The 22,251-nt window shown below is 33.6% G+C and overlaps 3 protein-coding genes and 1 non-coding gene across 4 annotated transcripts in view; 2 read left to right on the top strand and 2 right to left on the bottom strand.

The window, feature by feature from the left end:
* Nucleotides 1-9,665, top strand: part of LOC116337920 (protein disks lost) — a 203,277-nt gene extending 193,612 nt beyond the window's left edge. Inside the window, exons 3-10 of the mRNA XM_031762888.1 lie at nucleotides 2,705-4,789; nucleotides 5,621-5,777; nucleotides 6,217-6,633; nucleotides 6,744-7,805; nucleotides 8,053-8,179; nucleotides 8,395-8,691; nucleotides 8,804-9,180; nucleotides 9,249-9,665. Coding sequence (XP_031618748.1) covers nucleotides 2,705-4,789; nucleotides 5,621-5,777; nucleotides 6,217-6,633; nucleotides 6,744-7,805; nucleotides 8,053-8,179; nucleotides 8,395-8,691; nucleotides 8,804-9,180; nucleotides 9,249-9,395 — 4,669 coding nt within the window. The 3' untranslated portion in view covers nucleotides 9,396-9,665. The remainder of the gene's footprint in view (nucleotides 1-2,704; nucleotides 4,790-5,620; nucleotides 5,778-6,216; nucleotides 6,634-6,743; nucleotides 7,806-8,052; nucleotides 8,180-8,394; nucleotides 8,692-8,803; nucleotides 9,181-9,248) is intronic.
* Nucleotides 9,666-11,739: 2,074 nt separating this feature from the next.
* Nucleotides 11,740-15,477, top strand: LOC116338012 (beta-hexosaminidase subunit beta-like). Its single transcript, XM_031763034.1, has 8 exons — nucleotides 11,740-12,052; nucleotides 12,145-12,224; nucleotides 12,308-12,542; nucleotides 12,601-12,719; nucleotides 13,652-13,821; nucleotides 13,906-14,451; nucleotides 14,521-14,788; nucleotides 15,112-15,477. The coding sequence occupies exons 1-8, from the start codon at nucleotides 11,956-11,958 to the stop codon at nucleotides 15,220-15,222; spliced, it is 1,626 nt and encodes a 541-aa protein (XP_031618894.1). The 5' UTR covers nucleotides 11,740-11,955; the 3' UTR covers nucleotides 15,223-15,477.
* A 3,350-nt stretch (nucleotides 15,478-18,827) lies between these two features.
* On the bottom strand, nucleotides 18,828-22,250 carry LOC116338262 (neuronal acetylcholine receptor subunit non-alpha-3-like). Its single transcript, XM_031763393.1, has 7 exons — nucleotides 22,182-22,250; nucleotides 22,014-22,123; nucleotides 21,528-21,919; nucleotides 21,291-21,443; nucleotides 20,265-20,474; nucleotides 19,307-19,482; nucleotides 18,828-19,226 (listed from the first exon to the last, which is right to left on the bottom strand). The coding sequence occupies exons 1-7, from the start codon at nucleotides 22,248-22,250 to the stop codon at nucleotides 18,990-18,992; spliced, it is 1,347 nt and encodes a 448-aa protein (XP_031619253.1). The 3' UTR covers nucleotides 18,828-18,989.
* Trnaa-cgc lies at nucleotides 20,244-20,316 on the bottom strand. The gene has a single exon. It is a non-coding gene; the product is annotated as a tRNA-Ala (tRNA).
* Nucleotide 22,251: the final 1 nt, after the last annotated feature.

Genomic DNA, 22,251 nt, shown 5'->3' with positions numbered 1-22,251 from the left:
AAACAATGCGTGTATATAAATTCTTCTTTTGTTTCATATTGAACATTCTAATATGGTATAATATCTCACTTGAAACATTGCTTCATCAAATTGAAGGTGAATAGGTTGTGCTGCCCATTGCCATTCCATTTTCCGTTGATGCGATATTTTTTTCGCCCCCTCTCTCTATTTCTTTGTTCATAAATACGGCGTATTTGATAAATGATGGTAGTGGATCGTTTGTCTTAAATCACCACAGTAGAACCCCATTCGTTGCGACCAACGAAAATAAGCGAAAAAATCGAATAAAAATAAGAGAAGAAGATGATGAAAAAATGGTGGAAAAGGTAAATTACACCAAACGATATAAAATAATAACAAATGAAAAATTATAATATGGTTCATAGACACGACGATTAATGTCATATAGAAGAAGTATGAAAGAATTATTGTTGTTGGGTATTTGAAATGACAAAGGGATGTCATTTTGATCAAGCATGTTCATTACTATTGCGCTTCTTGTTCAACACAAAGTGAAATTATAATTAATATGTTGCGTTGTGACAATGATGCGCACACTTGGTGAGCCAATGTGAAAAATGAGCCGCCGGCAAAATTATTTTGGCAAAATAATGTTTGTAGAAGGATTCGGTTGAAACAAACAGAGAAAAAGAGTAGACAAATAGTGAAGGAAAACTATAAAACAAAGATAAAGTTGAGCCAAGATGAAAATTAATTGTAATCGCCGACAGAATGAAAAGTGTTACGACTCATTCACCTGAGTAAATTGAGATGAGCATTAAACTAGGATTCGATGGATTTAGGAAGCAAAGTAAATTATTTACGATTTATAACAATGTGTAAATTGAAGACATTTTCGCACAGGTCACTGGATCACCATCGTTGCTATAGAATCTAATTAATTGTTCGGTGAATCAACTACCATTTTTGTTGTAGATGTGGCATCGGATTTTGTTGGTTCATTTTTTATATTGCTATGGTGAATATCTTAAAATAGAGAAGAAGGAGAGAGATGAGAAAGAGCAAGTGAGAGATTGACATACATTTCTCTCTTCACAAATAATAAAATTAGGGGGAAAACCGAAAGCAAATGAAAAACGCGTAATAGTTACCATCAACATCGCCACCACTGTTGTATATGCCGTTCATTCGGGCAACCGTTTTTATAACCGCCGGGCATAATACCTCATTCTTGGCTACTTTTGCTAGCAACGTCATTTGAAGAAGAACGATACAACGATTACTGAAGAAAGCTCTCTCTTCCTCTTCCCCTCTCTCTCTCTGTCAAGTGATTAAGTGTCTTACAGACGTTTTATGAGCAGGAAGAAATGTGCTAAACAAACGAAAGAACGGACAAAAATTATTTTATCAAAGATCTGGATGTAACACCTAGCATATACATTATACAAAGACGTTTCGCGTTACCTGTACCGTGCCGATTCTTTGAATGTACCGTATTTTTTTCGTCTTCTTCAACATTATTTTATACAATATTTGATGATATCTTTTTATCCGTTGTTTGTGTATACTTCTCGTTCTCTCTTTCTCTTTTTATTTATATCTCCCTTTTGTCTATTAAACAATTATGTGGGTGAATGATTTGTCTGTGCACCTTAGCTTAATATATGTCGTAATTCTTTTTTCTCTTTCTCCCTTTCTCTCTCTCTCTCTCTGCGTTGTATATTCGCATTTCATTTGTTTGAAACCTATTACATCGTTTGTTATTTTTTCATTTATTTTTGCATTTGCTTCTTTTTTGGTTTGCTGCCAGTTGTTTTGTTTATTTCGTTGAAATGGTGTACTTATTATCGCGAAAGACTTGAAACAGGATTCATAAGCAACAGCGTGTACCGTAACGATGCTCTCAACTGTTGCTAGAAACGAACGATTGTTTGTGATTTTATGGCGCATCCGATTCGTCGTAAAGAAATTTATATTTATCTTTATGTTTGCTTAAGCTCCAATGGTTCAGATAGTATTTCACCTTTATTATTTTCAGAGTCGTTATAATACATTTATTTATATATCATATAGTGATGTGCATTGAAGTGGAAGTTCATAAAAATCGGTCAAACATCGTTTAAATCCATTTTTCTGCATTGGCTATCTTCGTCGTCAACCAAGCCAATTCGAGACGGAAACAATTTTTGTTCGATTTTCCTATCGTATCGGTCGGTACCGAGGAAATGAACTTATTATCCTCGCATGGTTTATGATTTTCTCGATGTCATCCAATTATTTTTTTACAACGAATATTTATTTATAAAAAAATAAAGAAATAAATATAATCTCACTAAAAATACCTTTGATTGTAGTTTTCCAATATTGTGCACTACTGCTCGTACATTCAAATCTCTACAAAAATAATTTATTTTTTTCTCTCTTTCTCGAATTTCACAAAAACCCGCTAAAAGTAATCAAATTTAAGTGCAAAAATTTCATGACGATGGAATTTGTTTTTTTTTTTTTGCCATGTAATAAATAATCAAATGTATTGTAATCATCGAAAATATGTGAAATCAAATCGATTGAACACAATGAAAATGTCCGAAAATAAATGGAAATTCGAAAATTATTCATAACAATTTTCATAAAATCAGCAACAATGGAACAAATTTACGTATTTATTTACATAGTTCAGCAATTTCTAATGTGTATACCTATACATTTTATTTATGTTTTTTTTGTCTTTTTTTAACAACAGATACAATAAAAACTGTTCATCATCATGCAATACACCGAGAAAATTGAAAGGTCATACAACTGAACAGCAACGAGCAATCAGTGCAAAACAATTTAGCTCAAGCGCGAGCAATTCAACACAACTAAAATCGATTGGCGCGAACAATGCAGATGATGATGGTGGCGGCGGTGGTAAAAACATTTCGCGTGATTTATTCTCTTCAACTCGTGATTCGGCAGCAAATGAATCAACAAAAATGCCAACAACACCAGCAACCCGATCGATAAAATTGAAATCGTCACAAAAACCGTTCAATGATCCAATACAATCATCGCAACAAATAAATGAAGGGTTCGATTCGATGAAAAGTCCATTGTACAGTGATTTTACAGAAGATTTAAAAACAACATTGACACCAATTGCTGTACATCGTTTGAATAGTCCCGGTTCGCATGCATTTAGTACACCAGCAAAAAACAATCAGTCATCATTTTCAACGAGCACACCAACATCATTCGGTAAACAAAATTTGTCACAGCAACATCACCATCATCATCATCATCATCAAACGAGTCACAATCGAAGCGGTGGGAATAGTCAAAGTCGTAACACAACAACATCGTATAATTCGCGACAGTTATCTTCGAACGATTCAAAATCGTTTGACGATAGCAGCACATGTTTTGACACATCCACTGGAATAAAACATTCATATGAAAAGTCTAAAGATAGACGCAGTGTAAACACATCGAGTATTTGTTTAGGCGACTATCTAACACAGCTAACGCCAAAACAAAATTCGAACAAAGCACGAAAATCTCTTAATTCAACGGAGCGTTCACAAACAGCGGCAGTTACGATGGCGGTGGCGGCAACGAAACCGATGAGCAGCAACAACAACACATCGCACGAAAAAGATTTTCCAAGTTTTACGCCAAAAGGAAAAGTGAATCGAATTTCTTTGACCCCGACATCAACATCACAGCCATCACATGGTATGGCAATCATGCAAACAACGCCCAAATCAAATCAAACCGTCAAACCGACAAGGCGTGTGGTACCAACACGAATCGGCGCCACCAACAATGAATTCAATTGTCCGGCCTTTCGTAGCGATAATAATATACTTGAATTGCCACATGAAGTGAATGCCGATAGCACGCGCGATTTTCTTAAATCACAAAAGGACATAATACGTCGTGTATTTCAAGAAGAACAACAACCATCCGAAACCAATTTACGTGTACTTTTACAAGAGAAACTTAATCTGAGCGCCAAAAAATCGGCAATACAAAAAAATTGCCCACCAATTGACTTGCAGAAAATCACAAATAAGCCAATGCTTGATAAATTTATTGATATTTATTCGATTGTGCTTGACTTAAATCTTGTAACGAATGTTCTGACTGAAGTTGCGTATTTGGTGAATTTAATCAATCTCGATATAGACGAATATTACGAACGTAATCCGCATATGCTGGATAGTAACAGCATTAACGACCGAACTAATGCGATTGAGTCAACATTGAGTAAAATTGATGCCGTCGGTGGTGAGCTAACAAAACAAAGCAATATCGAAGAGAATACGGTGGTAGAGCTGAAACAACAGCAATTACCAACAATGTCACAACAACAAGAGAAGACAACACTGAATAGCAGCAATGATGTTATGTTGAATAAACTCAACACCTGTGACACAACCATTGCCACTGGCACAACAAATATCGACTATGTACATGCCGCCATTTTGCTACTGAAGAATATCAATAATTGCGTTTATTTCGGTATGGGCGTTCTACAATTACAGAAAAATATCCTTCGTATGCTTGATGTGACATCAATAAAAGTGCTACTCGAAAATGAACGCCTAACAACATTGGATTTGACAATAAAGGATGATCTAATGAGTGTATACACACATAAAATGCAATTGGAACGACTGTTACGCACTCATGATACGTTGAACAGTAGCATGGCATTGCTTGGCCCGAATAACAGCATGAAAGTGTTTTATCAGCAAGAGCAGGACACACAAATGAACTTTCCGTCGGCACGAGAATCGGCAGCATTCAAAAAACAACGTGATCATTTCTATAGCATTTTTGAGTAAGTACAACTGTGATAGATGTCGATGTTGCACTGACCATCGTTGATAATATGAACAATATTGATGAAAATTTCAATGTGGGTGCCATTTTTTTTAACTCATTACTGGCTCTTGCTTTAACTGAGACGAACAAAGTCGATCAGATTTATTTATTTTTATTTAGATTTACGATCAGATGGATCGAACGGACAACGTCAATTCATCCATATCCGCAAGCTTCGTTTGACAAACGCGGATAAAATGTATATCCGTGGCGGATACGTATAAAGTCGTTATCCGTAGGAATAATGACAATGAGCCAGAACTTTGAAAAGTTGTAGAATTCCCATTACTAATTTATCATATTTCAGAAAATTGTCTGACGTGAAAAATATTATTTTCCAACTTTATTTACCAAACTAAACAAAAAAAACTATTCCGACTGAATTTCTTTAAGAAACTATTTCAAACTTTTTTGTTCGCATTTCGTTGTGAATTTTTGAGAAATCGATAAGCTTTTCAATCTAAACGTACACTTTTCCAAAGAAGTAACTGCCAAATATTCAATACCAATGAATTTCGTATTTTAACCGGGAAAAGCAAGACATCTCTAGAGAAAATAATTGACATCTGGTCATTCGATATATTTATCTATATCGATACGGAACTAATTCAATATGTGTTTGTTTATTCGGATTATAAGTGCGTTCATTTTCATGTTACAAACATCAATTTCGATTGAATTTTCTGGTTGGTTTGTGTATACGTTTATTGGAATTCATTTTATAGCCATTGATATGTTGTTGTTTTTTCTTTCTTTTTTTTTTCTTTTTTTCTGTTTTGAATCGAAGAACATGGGAATCAAAGCATCTAAATCCGGCATGGGATTTTGAGACTGAACTCGGACGGAAAGTGAGATCGATGCTTAACGAAATGGATCATCCGATAAATATGGCACACATGGCAAAACTATTTACAGCACAATTGATTTTATCGTGTAATTTCAACGTACGTACCATAAACATATGTCCATAGACTATGGAATCTGTATACACTTGTTATTCAATGTACTTACCATACACGGAAGCATGGTTTTATATGGTTGAATAGAACGAATGGGCCAGAGAAACAGTAAATATGAAGGAGCAACAAAAAAATAGAACGCATTTTACTTTCACATTTTAATGTAGTCATTCGATAACGGTTTACATTTGCAACAGCATTTGACTTCACGTGCTAGGTTATTTGAACAATAAACGCAATTTAATCTTTGTTTCCTATTGTCTTCCTTCTTTTCTTTTGTTCGCTCCATTCGTTCGTCTGAATTTTCACCAAACAAATCTGTCGTTTTTCCGGGATTTTTCGATTTTTAATTTTTTTATTCTCTTTACCTGCTCTCGCAACGCATATGCAAACATACGTCGCACGCACATATACACACACATAGGAGGCCATTCAATCTGATTTACCGAATATTGATCCGGGCAAATTGAATAAATTACGTCAACGTTTGGTTGCGCCCAGCTATTTCAGTACAAATTTCCAATTTCCGGGATTTCAAATGTTTTTCAAGGATTTCATAATTGCTGCCGAACATCAAACGACATTTATCGAACAATTGAAAATCGTTTTGACCAATCAACTGATTGAAATCAACGATTCATCATATGAAACATTGAATTTGTCAACGAGCGATGAGGAGGATGAACATGAAAATCGACACGAATACATTGTGAAATCGGAAACATTGTCCACATTGAGTGTGTTGGCCAAATTTTTGGGCTTCATCGTTGCACGACCATTCATTTATGAGTTTGGTATGAATACAACGGTTGACAGTCGTCAAATTGAACTTCGAAATAAGGTAATATGAGCGAGTGGAGTTGTTGAACTTTCATTTTAGTTCCTCTAAATGTAGATTAATTATCCATCGCATAAAGAAATAATGGCTAATTCATTTATGTTTAATTCTAGATACGTACAATGATTGACATCAAGGAGATACTGAAAAAGTCCATCATCAATCACAAAATAATCGTGACATTGCCATGGGTCGTTCAATTTATTTCGATGCTAGATCCGGTTAGCCTACGGTCCGACTATTATCGTGATGTATTTAATATTTTCTACGAGTTGTACGTGATGACAGCCGAATTTGAAAATAGTACAGTGCTATCAATGCGACAAACATCGGTATTTATAATTCGATGTTGTATTGGTTGGCTATTTGATCAATCGAATATGCCCAACGAATACTATTCTTATCGTCAATATCGTAAACAACGAAAAGCAATAATAGAAGCACAGCACCCATCAATTGCAGCAACCGAATTAACGGCTGTCGAAGTTTTCGTACCAAAAGATTTGGCCGCATTTTTTACCGGAAAACATCAAATCTTCTTCAAACCAAATGATACAAATACAAACAATGTAACGGGAACATTTCACAAATTCAATATTGGTGTAAATGTTTTGTTGGATGATTTACAATTGCAAACAGCATTAATGAGCGTTCGTACCGAGCCGAAAAATATTGACGAAATGCCAAAATTCGATCCAATGCTTGAAACCATTTTACAAGCGGCCTGCCCATTTTTGGCCGATTTTCGTGTGTCAATTATGCCACGACGAACGGCAGCAAAAACAGTTTCACGCACCGGTCGCTATCGTCACATAACACCGAAAATTTGTGAAGCACCATCAGCCAATGCTAACAAAGCACCGCAAACTCCGCAAACCGATGAAGATGATGCACAAGCTAAGTTGATCGAAGCATTTTTACACTCGCAAACAAATTCGGTGCGACGTACCGTTGATGTGGTACAAGATCGCGTACAATCGGCTGTCATAAAAGATTTTCAAGTTGAAATACTCATACCGTTGAAGAAGAAAGTCGTTGAAGCGGTCGATAAAATTCAGTTAAAAGATTCGATTTCGATTCAAAATGAAGTGTATCGCATCTATTCGAATGGTGAAAAAGAACTTTTACAAAAATGGCAAGATTTTGTAATGCCAGCCGCACTGCAACGAGTCAAGGTAAACAAAAAAATAAATAAAAAAAAACAAACAAACAAAAAAGCGAATTCATTGCATTAGATTTAATGTTGCGAATGAAAGTGGAAAAAAATTGGTTATCCGCTTTGTTTGTTTGCCCTTTTTTCTCTTCTTCGGTTTCTCCTCTGTGGTTTGTTGTTTGCCAGCAATGCAAACAAGAAACTGAATCTGAATATGAATACGATTTTCCCAAACTGTTTAATCAATCGATTTGTTTACCAAATTTCAGATAGCATTTGATGCGTTGCTACCACATGAAACGGTTGATGCGTCCAAATTAACTTGTATCAATATTGCTGTTCAAAAAGCAGTGGCCACAATGAATGAATGGCGTTCGAAAAATCTAAAAGGCATCGGTAATTTGATTAAAAAGTCTCGAGAACCAAATTTCCAATTTGTGATTTTCGTACTTTTCTATTACATGCAACAATCCTAACTTGCTTTGATCGAACATTCTGTACAACATTTACTATTTCGAAAATGATGTTAAATGTGAAAAAAAAGAACTCACTTACTACTCTTTTTCAATTTTTTTTCTTCCTTTCTCTCTCCGAACAAAAAAAAAATATAGAAATATTCTCCAAGGATATTCAAGCCGATGTGGAAAAGGTCCTGAAAAATACGCTATTGAATTTACCACAAATGGAAAACACGTTCGATATTGATTTGACAAAACTGCCACCATGGAAGACGTTCGATGCACTGCAATATAAATTGCATCAGCTTTCAATGTGTCCGGACGAAATTCACATCGATGATGTTAATAAAATTTGTACGGAAATCAGAAAGTGCATTACTGAGCACGTGTTACCAGATCCAATGTACAGAACCATTGGCATTATGACGGTTCATCTTGTACTTTTATTGAGTAAGTGATTCCGTTTCCCCTTTCACTCCGACCCCATCTTTTTCCACTTCCTTTGTCATATGAAACGTAAAAGAAATCGAAAATAATTATATTGTAATCTAATCCATGGTAGTTTGTAATCGTCATGATGTGGTCACGAAGCACATTATCGATGAATTCATCAGTCTATGGCTATGTAAACAGTTTGCGGTATTTGTTCATCCACCACCACCATCACCACCAACGACAGCAACGGAGACAAGTGACTTAGATCGGCAAGACGACGACACCGATTTGGAGGACCAATTGAAAAAATCAAAACCTCTCGATACAAATTACCTTTTCTCAATGATTCTATCGCCTCTGTATGTATTTACACAACAAAATCAACCGACAATCAGCTTCGATAAAATGGCTCAATTGATGATCAAACTCATAAAAAACGGACTAATGAGCATAGCATATCTTAACGAACAATGCACGAAATTGATGCGTATCGACTGGAATCAGGTATCATTTAACTAACTGCAAATTTATTTCGAATGCGATCTGTAATGAATTTATATTTATTTTTGCAGACAACGTTGAAAGCAATCGCCAGAATCATTCAGAGCATTTGTGACGATTGCAGAGATACAATCATGGAAGATAACGAAGAAAGAAAGTTCCTGGAAATGCTACCCAATCTAATATCCGGTTTAGATGACATGCCAATCGAACCATAGACTCTTTGACATACGTACAACTAAAACGATTCTCTTTTTTATCATTTTTCTTTACTTTTTTTTACGGATATCAATTTGACCACATTTATTTCCTTTTAATCAACGTTACTATTCGATTGAGAGAGAGAAAAAAAAGCAATCGACTTAAAATTAAGTAGTAAATGAAACTCACATTTTCATTCGATAAATGGACAGCATAAAAAGAATGAACCAACCATGCCAATTTATCCACTGTTACATTGACAGTGGACATAGTTTGTTCATTAGTCATAGGAAATATATGCTAAAATTAAGCATAATTTGACATGAAATTGACTCTTGTTGTTGAAGTCGTTAGATAATTCTTTTTTTACCATTCTGAAAAAAGTTTTTTTCATTAGAATATAAGTTTCTAATAGTATAGTTTGATTTTAAGAAAAAAAAATAAATTTTAAAAATAATAAAAAAAACATTTTGAAATAACATGCAAATGGAAAATCAATTTTTAAAACAGTATGAAAACTCAGAGAGAGAAACATAAATTGTGCCGTTTTCAGTCCAATCATAATAAGTGAATTATTATCAGGGGCGTATCCAGAACATCATGACAGGGGAAGTTTCAAAAAAGTCAACGTATAAAAAAAAACAATATAATAGTATAAATTGATCTTATTCAATTGATGTAGTCTTACAATAACATTCTTCTATTTTTTGCTTTTAATACCGAGAAGAGTATTTAAATAACGCAGTTAATGAATAAAAAAAATGAAATTAAAAGAAGCGACTGCAAAAATACTTTAAAACTCGATGGCTTAAACGGATGGATGCAATCACTACTTTAAGGAATTTCTTTTGCCTATTATAAATTCTCTAGAAGTTATCCAAGAATCTTCGAATAGAAAATCATCTACAAAAGCATTCTTATATCTACTCTTAAATTTGGATTTCTGATAGATTTTTCTTTTTATTGCTGCTATGATAGATATTCATGAAATTTGTTTCATAACACATCCCATTTCTGTATCGTAGGAAGTGAAGAATACTGACTTAGCAAGTGCATTTGAAATATTCATATTCTTGGTTTCAGTAGTAAATATCTAATAAAAATATTTTTTTCATTTGAAATGACTGGATTGAGTCCAAAGCCAATTGAGTCCAAAAGATTGTTATCTTTATTGAACAATTTGGCTAGAACTTTTGAAGAATTACATGTGATTTTATTATTTGAACCTATTGAGCAATTTGTAATATGATATATTTGACTTTTTGTAGATCATAAATTTTGTATGATGCAACACATTTGGAGAAAGTATTTGTAATAGAAATGGGAAATTTTTTCACGGTTTTGGAGTTTCTCCGAAAAATAAATGAAAAAATCTTTTTTTTTTCTTGAGATGATAGGGGGGGTTGGACTACCAAACCCCCCTGGATATGAATGAATCATTCGGGATTAACGATCTAATGAGAGTACAAAATATAAATTCTTAGAAAAAAAGTACACATAATATTTGTTTGGACTCTGAAATATTCGACAAACAAAACAAAATTTTTTCAAACATTTCAAAGTGAATGTTTTGTTTTTGTTATTGTAGATAACAACGTACTCCAAGATTCCCTATGATATTTATTGACCTATTACATATTTTATGAATATGGTATTTCAAAATTAAATCAATTTTCGAGATAAATGTCTGCCAGACAAACCGAAATACGCAGTAAATGTGTCATAATGCTGTATTTCTAGTTCACCGCTTTTTTTGTTGTTGGTTTGTAATTCGACAAATTTAATTTGTTGTTATGTGACGTCACATGCATGATAAGCAGACACTTTTTTTTCTGATTGCTTGTTCATTGTAAATGTCTTTATGCGATGCATCGACTAACCATGAATTTCCGTATGCGGTTGTGTGGGTTCAACTGTTTGTGACATTTAATAAAATGGGCAATTGCATTTAATGACCATGTTGAAACAATTGTCGCTTTATAGTATGTGTTAATGTGAGTGATGGATTGAATTTGAATCTGTTTTAATGATAGCTCCCATTTGAAATAAAAAAGAGCATATATTACACTTTTCATTCAAAACAAACATACACCAGATAAGAGGCATGCTGAGAGTGCTATATTCGCCACTGAGTCATAGTGTGTTATACATTAAATATTTACATATCTTTTGCTTAAACGAATATAAACCACGCAGTGCAACTTTTTTATTTGCAAATTGTGCACTTGAAAAAATTCGGCATACGCAACATATTTTTTTCCCCTCCATAAAAATTCACATACATAAATTTTTTATATTATAATCAACGTAATAAATAAGGCTATTGTTTATGGATTCCATACTTTAATATTTCAAAGAAATCGAAAATTATTATCTCTGATTTTTTGTTCTTACATCCAATCAATTCAATATATTGCGATAACGCATTCCCAAACCACTTATACAAGTCAGGGGTCATTCATCTGTGCGCACGAATGTATTTTATTATTTAAATACTCGTTGTGTTGTTGACAAGAATCAGTTTTAATCGGACGTTTGACAAGCGTATAGCACATTTTTGTGGTGCTCATTTTTATAATGGTGTTATTAATTTTTGTGTTCTTCTCCGTGATCAATTTTTATTCCATAGATGGCTATATTGTTGAACCGGGTCCAGTTGTGAAAGCAACAAAAGGTGCAATTGACTACAAACAATAAAAAAATAAATAAAATAACAAATTAAGAGAAACATTAAATTATAAAAAATTCATTGTGTTTTTAATATAGGTGAAATCTGGCCAAAGCCCTTTCAACAAAATTCACATGATGACTTTTTTATAGTGCGACCGAGTTTACTAGAATATAAGGTGTATTATATTGATTTTTTTATTTATTTCATTGTTTTTTTTTTTCATTTAAAAATAAGCTGTATGATTCTTTTTTGTGACAGATTCAAAATGAGAGCTGTGATATTTTGCTCAACGCGATAAGGCGATATAAGCTAATCATTCAAAAACTATTGCCAAGTAATGGTAGAATGCGACCCCGTAGCCCTGGCTTCATAGAACATCCGACTCCTGAATTTCGAAATGATTCATTATTTGCTGGATTCGTCGATGAAATCAGTATTGATTTGACAACTCCATGCACAAATGCAACACCTCATCATCAAATGCAAGAATCATGTGAGTTATTCAAATCATTTCTTTTTTTGTATACGTTAATAATAAATCCAAACCATAGATCAATTGAATATTACAAATTCGTCGGCTTACCTTGGATCCAAATCAATTTGGGGCATATTACGTGGTTTGGAATCATTTTCCCAGTTGTTGGTGGTTTCGCCCGATCATCGTAACACGGTAAAAAAAAACGACAATAATATCAAATGGCCTACATGTAGTTTTAATCGTTTCGGTGTTATGAACAAAAAAAAATCACCTGTGATTTTTTTGTTAAATATACAGTAAAACCTGTCAATAACGGAACCTGACTTTAGTAGAATTCTTGTCAATAGTGGAAAAAAATTTCCGTCGTTGAGCTCTCCCATACAGAATGACCTGCTAATAATGGAAAATGGTCAGAAAACCCTCACCCTCAATAGTGGAAAACATTTGGGAAAAATTCTTTTATTTGCTGGGGTTTTTCGAACGCGAGAGATATTTTTTCGATTTGCTAGGGATTTTCGATCTGTTTTTTGGAAGTCAATTTTTTTCCGATTGCAATAGCGTTTTCGCTTGGATTTTCCATGCGAAAAATTCTTTCCATTTCTAGGATTTTTTTTCAAAATCACCCCCTGAAAAATTAATGATAAAGATAAGTGAATTTCAAATTTTCTGAATTTCTGAATTGGCGTGAAAGCCCACACCGAAATTATGCCCCACAAGAGACTGTATAAAATGCAAAACTGTAGCACTGCTAGCGCCACTACGGACAACTATGAAGTTCTAGTCTGTTGTTTGCAACTGAGCAAAAGTCTTTTCACTATTTGGCGGCAACTTAGTGTAAATTACACTGAATTCCGTCGTGGCGCTAGTAGTGTGACAGTTTGGGTATATTTTCGGTACGTGAAAACCTGTTATTAATGGAATCTGAGTTCAGTGGAATTCGTATCAATAGTATTGACTCAATAGTGGAAAAAAATTGTCCCCCTGGGATTTCGTTATTGACAGGTTTTACTGTATAAAAAGCTATGTGGCTTATTTTATTATTTTAATGAATTGCTTTTTGTCCCCACTTGGGAGAAAAAAAAATGCGGAAAAATTAAGCTGTAATTTGTGTTATCATTTAATAGCTGCGAGTAAAAAGGACTGAAATCTACGATAAACCGAGGTATTCATATCGTGGCTTGTTGGTAGACACCTCTCGACATTTTATCAATGTGTTTACATTGAAGCAAATTCTCGATGGGATGGCTTTTAATAAACTGAATGTATTTCATTGGCACATCGTTGACGATCATAGGTAAGGAAAATGCGATATAAAATAAGTAAAATGAAGTATACCATTCAAAAAATAATTGATTTTTTCGCTTTGACATTTTAAAAGTTTTCCATATCAGAGTAAAACATTTCCCGAATTGAGTGCTCAAGGTGCATATGATATGCGTATGATTTACTCACAAAATGATGTCAAAGACATCGTTGAATATGCACGTTTGAGAGGTATACGTACATTGGTCGAATTTGATTCACCTGGACATACACGCAGTTGGGGTGTATCGCATCCAGAATTGTTGACTGCTTGTGATGGTTACCTGAATGGAAAATTGGGCCCGATCGATCCGACAAACGAACAAGTTTATACATTCATTCAAAAATTACTGACGGAAGTAGTGGTCGTCTTTCCAGACGAGTACATACATTTGGGAGGCGATGAAGTCGGCTTTGAATGCTGGAAATCAAGCCGAAAGATTCGAAATTATATGAAAATAAATAACATCAGCTCGTATGAAAAACTCGAAGAACTGTATATTCAACGAGTTGTTGACATGACGAAAGATCTACAGCACAAGTCAATTGTTTGGCAAGAAGTATTCGAGAATGGTGTTCAATTGCCATCTGGAACAGTTGTTCACGTGTGGACTGGCGATAGGTAGATATATCATAAATTTACATTTGTTAAAGCATTAAAAGGACGATATATTTTCAATTTATGTTATAGAGGAAAACTTCTTAATGCAATTACGAAGAGTGGTTTTCCAGCCATTTTGTCCAGTTGTTGGTATTTGGATCATTTGTCCAACGGCGGCGATTGGCGAAAATATTATGAATGCGAACCGAGTGATTTTCCAGGATCTGCCCAACAGCAGGCGCTTTTAATTGGGGGTGAAGCATGCATGTGGTCGGAAGTGGTCGATGACACAAATATTCTTCAACGAATTTTTCCGCGAGCCAGTGCAGCGGCAGAAAAACTTTGGTCTCAAGAAACTGTAAGAGATTCATTCAAAGAAATTCACTTTCTCCTAGACTTTCTTTTGCAATTTAATTTTCACGAGAGTCGAGCGCTATCCATATAAATACATTGTGACGTCACACATCTTACACAGAAACGCCATCTATTAATAACCGACTAACTACAATGTAAATCAAACGTATCTGTTTCCCCTTTTTATTTACTCCCTTCCCCTCTCGCTATACTTTTACATTGTAGTTAGTCTGTTATTAATAGATGGCGTTTATATAGTGTGCCCTTATTGCGCTTGACTCTCGAATTTTCATTAATTACATTCTTTTCTATGTAATTCATACACAGGTAAGAAATATATCCGAGGCCCAACAACGTTTAGAAGAGCACACATGTCGAATGCGAAAACGTGGCATACCAGCGCAACCACCGAATGGACCTGGCTTTTGTCTCAATTAATTTGTAATTTATAAAAAATGTAGAATTTCTTTTTCATAATTTTAAGTTTTGCTGTAATTCAATTTAATTTTCATTCAATTATAAATGGAATGGGTGTAAATAATTGGTAAAATGATATTTACTTGCTTTATTTTGCATAAACTCAAAATATATATATTATGTGATCTCATGTTTTAACCCTCCTGCAGACTATCAGGCCAGCAACTCAGAAAAAATTTGAATAAAATCCAAACTAAGAAATCGATTTACTTCAAACTTGCGCTTTAACCTTCTGTCCGTCCATGCTTTATACAACATTTTTACCAACTCTGATTTGGAGCAGGAGCAGTCCCACTAATTCTCCCCATTCTCAATGATTTTGAGATGCTCCAAATGGTAGTTAGTTTTTGGATCATTAGTTTTGGCCCCTAAAACCTCTTACCCCTATTGGGGAGTTTTTCGACAAAAAAACTACCGATCAATTTTTCTCGCTTTTCCGATAGGAAAACGTTGCCATTTGAACAACAAACACACTATATTAAATTCGTTTTTATTGGTATAAACCTTTATTCCTAGGGGCTTAATACGTCAAAAAAATTCACAGGAATTCATGTAAATTCACACTTTTGAATCGAGTGGTTATTGAAGAGTTCGGTGAATTCGTGTGAATATTATTATTATTATTATTATTTATTAGTATACGGTGTATCAATCTGTGTAAAATTTACACGTGCAATGATTAAATACACTTGCTGCCAAAAGGCCAATTACATTTTCTTAAAGCTAATACATTTTATGGTAAAAAAGTAGCGAACATTGTAATTAAAATTAACATATTGGTTGAATCTATATAAATAATTAAATAAAAAGTCTTACGGGAGTAAGACGAACTTTTCCGCACTGTGGTAGTTGCGTATTTTATTAAGAAAGTTCAAAATAATATTTGTTCGATTTTTCAAGCCTTTCAAGCGTCGTAAAGTTCGAAACCAAAGAATATGTTTCAACTTTGGCAACGAAATATTTTTTAATTTAATAGCAGAAGTACCCGAGAAATTTTTTTTCACACTTTCATGATGAACCCATTTGTACGACATTTGAAAGTATTCTATTTTCTAACAAAATACTATAAAAAATATGTCTGACGTTAATTTTGCCATAAAAATTATTTTTGAAACACTTTCCATAACTAAAGTCACAAAAGATTTGGATCTTTGTATGGGAGCCATGTCTGTATGCTATATTAATGGTGTGAAACTTTGCACAGGTTATTTTTTCACAAAAAAATAACATTCGTAGGGTTTGGAGAAATTTCAACCAAAATTAAGGGTACCTCCCATACAAAATATTCGTTTTTGAGCCAAAAATTTAAAATTTTGTATGGAAGGTACCCCTAACTTTGATCGAAATCTCTTCAAACTTTCAGAATGTTATTATTTTGTGTAAAAAATAGTCTGTGCAAAGTTTCACGTCATTAAAGTATCATACAGGCATGGCTCCCATACAAAAATTCAATTTTTTTGTGACTTTTACAAGGAAACTGTATTAAAAAATATGTCTGACGTTAATTTTGCCATAGAAATTATTTTTGAAACACTTTTCATAACTCACAAAAAAATAACATTCGGAAGGTTTGGAGAAATTTTAACCAAAATTAAGAGTACCTCCCATGCAAAATATTCGTTTTTGAGCCAAAAATTGAAAATTTTGTATGGGAGGTACCCCTAATTTTGATTGAAATCTCTTCAAACTTTCAGAATGTTATTTTTTTGTGTAAAAAATAGACTGTGCAAAGTTTCACGTCATTAAGGTAGCATACAGGCATGGCTCCCATACAAAAATTCATTTTTTTTTGTGATTTTTTCAAGGAAACTGTTTTAAAAATTGATTGTATCTCAAAAATAACCTCAGATTCGGTTTTCTCGTGCCAAAAAACCCCCCAATACATATTTTTGAATGTTTAAGTCCACATTAAGTATGACTTTTGGACGAAAATTGGACTCTTTTTCATAGGTATCACTCCAGGCATGACATTTTTTCCCATCAACCAAAGTCGCTCAAAAGCTAATGATTTCTATTCCTCGGGACCCCCAATCATCCTGTAAAGTCAGATTTTGAATTAAGTTTCTACGATGAGCGCAATCTTGCTAACAAATTTTGCGTACGACGTACAACGTACGACGTACAGATTAACATAAACTATGCTCAAAACGGCCTGATTCGGGTTCGCTGACCTCAGAAACGTCCAGAAAACATGTTTCTGAAGTTTTCAAAATTTTGACCGATTACAATACTTTTCACCTTACATTAGTGTGCGGAAAAGTAATAAATAAATTCTGATATAATACTAAATCAATTGCTCATAACATTTATATATTTCAGCTACATATTTTGATTTAAAGAGATCATGAGATTCAATAGAGCGTATTTCTTCAGAAATTTTATTCCAAGTTGTTGGTCCACTTATAAAAAATGATGTTTTTTGGAAATTAGTATTGGGTTTTTTAACAATTAATTTATTTTCTGAGCGAGTATTATTTGTATTGATGTTGATTAAATTATTTAGATATGGTGGTGCATTATTATTAATTATTTTATGAATCATGTTTGCGATATGTAGCGTGCGTCGATCATATAATTTCATTAAATTTAATGAATTTCTGTGAGATGTTATGTGCTCTCGACGATCAACATTTAAAACAAATCTTATACAAATATTTTGCAACCTTTCCAATTTATCACTATCATTGTTTGTGCCATGAATTCCGTAATTGTGATAGACAATATCCATGTAATCAAAAATTGGTAATACGAGTGTTTTGATCAATTGCAATTTAATATCTGACGTCAATATCATTTTTAAAGGGCTGATCGTATTTAAAGCACCGAATATTTTTTGTTGAATAATTTTAATATGATTTTCCGATGTTAAGGTGCGATTTATGAAATGTGTCAAAGTAATAAAGTGAGGTTATGATAACCGCAATATTTTTTAATTTATTATTTTTTCAATATTTCCGATTGTTTTCGAAAATTTTACAGTTTAGTGGAAGAATTTTTGTTGAATTCGCAATATAAATTTCCATAATTTATTGAGTTGAATTTAGTACAAGTACATCGGTAGGCATTGTGTATTATTGGTCGAGTATTTGTATAGTACACACATATAAGTAAGACAAATATTTTTAACTCTTTAGGAAACCGTTACAATGGAGGCTTCAGTTCATCTCCACCGATTGACCGAAAATGAAATTCGCCGTGCAATGGAAGAATCATTGCATGAAAATGAAATTGCAGCGTTTGAAACTGAAGAAGATTTACGACACGAACAATACGAATTTCAGCGTAAAAAGTTTCTACTTGAACTGTCTGAATCATCGGTTTACGATCAAATTGCTCGCAGATCTACTCGTCGCAGAACATCAGTCAGTTTTGAATCAGGTTCGCCAACATTTGATTGTACCAGAAGTCGTTGAAAAACCATCATCGAAGCTTCACTCGGTCGAAAAACAAAAACATGAAGTAGTAAATGTAACAAAAACGTTTGCGGTGAGCATTCAAACTTGGCTGTTTTGTCTAAACAATTTGGAATAAAACTGATTCTTCAAAATCGAATTAATTTTTCTACATTTGTTTCAATAATTTTTATTTGTATTTCAATTTATTCAACTCGCTTTTTATTTTCATCGAATAAAAACAATTTGTATGGAGGGCCTGAGTGACCCATACCGTATTGATCTGTTCTTAATATGTACTGTGTGCAGGAGGGTTAATTTGGATCAATTTGCGGTTTAATAGCCGATGATTTCGACTGAGCTTGGATTTTTCTCATCCAAAAAGTTCTCTGGCAATAGACCAAGCATCATAATGAAATAAACAATGCATAAAGCAACAAATAGTCCACGATCAATAATGTTTCCAAATTTCTGCCACAATTGCTTCTCCATTTTTTTGGTGTCCTTCTCATTGGCTTGCGACTCAACCAAGTTAACATCATCGTCACTCGTATCCAGCGGCATACCAAATTTCTATATGGACGAATTTTAATGAAAATCATTTATAAAGACAAAATAGAAAGATGATAATCTCAAATATCTGATGTCATTACCGCTGTAACAAGATGTTTGGACAAGAACAGTTGACCAGCACGATTGCTTGCCACATATGTTGTAGTCTTGTCAACCCACTCAGGTATTTGCATATTACACGACATCATTCCCTGCACGATAATTGTATTTATTATCAATGCAACTGTTAGCAACAACGAATCACGGAAATAGATCACTAAAACAAAACAAAAATAATTATTGGTATATTATTTTATATATACATTCAAAAATGTTAAATTTATTGGTGAAAAGGTCACGGATATTGTTTTCTGAACAAAAACACCGAACTTTAAATAAAAAAATTAATGGAGAATTAGGTAACATAGAACAAACTTTTGAAATAAAAAATAAAAAAAATTGTCAAATAGAATTATTTAAAATTAAACTTTGAAATTCCAAACGTTAAATTTATTGGTGAGAAGGTCGCGGATATTGTTTTCTGAACCAAGAACACCGAACTTTAAATAAAAAATTAATGGAGAATTAAGTAACAAAGAACAAACATTTGAAATAAAAAAAATTGTCAAATGGAATTATTTAAAGTTAAACTTTGAAATTCCAAACGTTAAATTTATTGGTTAAAAGGTCGCATATAGTGTTTTATGGACCAAGAACACCGAACCAATTTAAACGAAAAGAAGGATTGGAGTAATTTAATGTAAGTAACAAAAAATCAACATTTGAAAAAAGAAAATATTAAAGAAACCGGCGGCCAAACATACATATATGTACTACATTGACGATTTCAGCCTATTGTAACCAATGGTATTGTTGTTGTATATGACTGACAGTGTAAGTGTCTTGTCTCTGAGCATCTGGTTCTTTAAATGGAATTAATTAAATAATTTGAATGAAATTTAGACTTTGAAATCATGGAATTTTGAAATAAATAAAGTAATGAATAAAAAAAAAAAATGAATAAAAAAAAATATGAAGTGGAGGTAAAGGGGTTCGAACCCTTGACTTTCCGCATGCGAAGCGGACACTCTACCCACTGAGCTATACCCCCGTTGCTGAATGTTAACTTAAAGCTATAACGTTTTAAGGTCGCCGATATATTCATCACCGATGTCGTATTATTGGTATGTTCATACCACTGAGCTAAATCCCCGGTAATATGTGACTCGTCGGACAGTGCTTTGGTAATATGTGACTCGCCGGACAGTGCTTTAAAATAAAATCGCAACGAATGAGAAAAAACAACAACAAAAACAAAGTTCGAACGTTCGAAAATGTAATTCAATTGAAATTTAAGCCAAAATCGCTCAATTTATCTCTTTCATTAGAAACAACAACAAAAAAGAAAGCTTGAACGTCCGAACCTGTAATTTGAACCGAAATCACAATGAATTAAAAAAACAATGCTTGAATGTGACAGTTGACGTTTGTTTACAATGCGAATGACGTTTCTCGCTTGTGAATCGCAAAACGTTCAGATTAGACGTCGCCGATGTATGTGTTATTGGTGTATTCACCATTTTAATTCATTACGAGCAAACAATATAAATATCATGCGATAATATATTTTATGAGTAGAAAAACAAGAGCAACCGCAATTAATTTTTGTTAAATATTTATAAATTACAATATTTCTTTCAATGTGGAGAAAATGAGTGCTTTTTGTGTCAATGACGTTTTTTTTTTGTTTTTGTGTCACAATTTTCGATTGATTTCTTGTGCTTTTTTGGATGATGAATGAATTTATGCCGGGAGTTCGGCGTAAATTAGAATTAATGTCTCTTGAAATATGATTATTACAAGCCGTATTACTTCTCCACCTATCTCTAATTGTTAATGCCACGTTTAGTTTTTTTTTATTGTTTCATCATATGTATGAATGCTATTTCTTTGAGTTTTTTATCAATGAATTAAACACCGCGCAGAATGAAGCTATGATGCACAGTATCTTGTTCAGATTCTTACACAATTATGATGTATCTAAAATCATGCGTGTGTGAGTATCTTTATCTTTAAAATACCTACATAAATCGGGTACTGTATCGCCATTTGCGGGTAAGGCCCAGAATAAATGTTGCATGTAAAGTAAATGTCCCAATAAACTCAATGCCAGCAAAATGATTCGACGATTACTCTGAGAATCCACCCATAATGATATCAAATTCAACAGAACAAATGCTAAAATGGTACAAACATTGACATCGTTATTAATCATTCAATCAACGTTAAATTCCATCAGCGTAGCTAAAATGCAACACATACTGAGAGCCGGAACGAAAATGATAACCGAATGACTGGCTGAATGACGTTCCATTAAAAACGAAAATGTTAGCGACGGATATGTTTGTTTACTATCGGTGAAATTGCCTGGATTTCGTTTGTATGTCGCACGAATCAATTTCCATTGCATATCTTGCGAGGAGAGTTGGTCTTCGGTTAAAATTGTTTTCAATACTCTATAATCGATTTCTTCACCCGAATTCACCCAGGTGCCAATGTGTAGCGTACAATTTTGTACATCGAATGGCCAACGATTATAATTTGGTGAACATTTTGCGGTATGGGAACATGGAGGAATGCATGAAACAGAACCAGTCGATGAAATCACACAATTTGCATCCTTGCACGATTCATCAGTTGCCGAAGCTACATCACTGATGACAAAATAAAATAAATAACATTTATCATCGATCACTCAATCATTATCATTTATTCTTTGTGATATATTGTGAGAGAAAAACAAAATACCTATTATACAAAGCCAAATCTGGATACCAAATTGTTTGACTGGATTGAGTGATCGATGATAAATTTCCAAAGGCATTTTGATCCCATTTCAAATGCTCGTCCATCCAACTCTGAAACGAATTCAATGTATCATAGAAACAAATCAAACCAACCAAGTGTAAAACATACCATTGCCAACCATGTCGACACAATTAATTTTCCATCAACATCGCTAAATGAGAAACCTTTGATGATCATT

Source organism: Contarinia nasturtii, unplaced genomic scaffold, assembly GCF_009176525.2.
Source record: "Contarinia nasturtii isolate CC-2019 unplaced genomic scaffold, AAFC_CNas_1.1 Cnas_scaffold_350, whole genome shotgun sequence".
NCBI classification, from domain to species: Eukaryota; Metazoa; Arthropoda; class Insecta; order Diptera; family Cecidomyiidae; genus Contarinia; species Contarinia nasturtii.
Note: the sequence above shows the minus strand (reverse complement) of the source record. Positions and strands in the feature narration are given on the sequence as shown.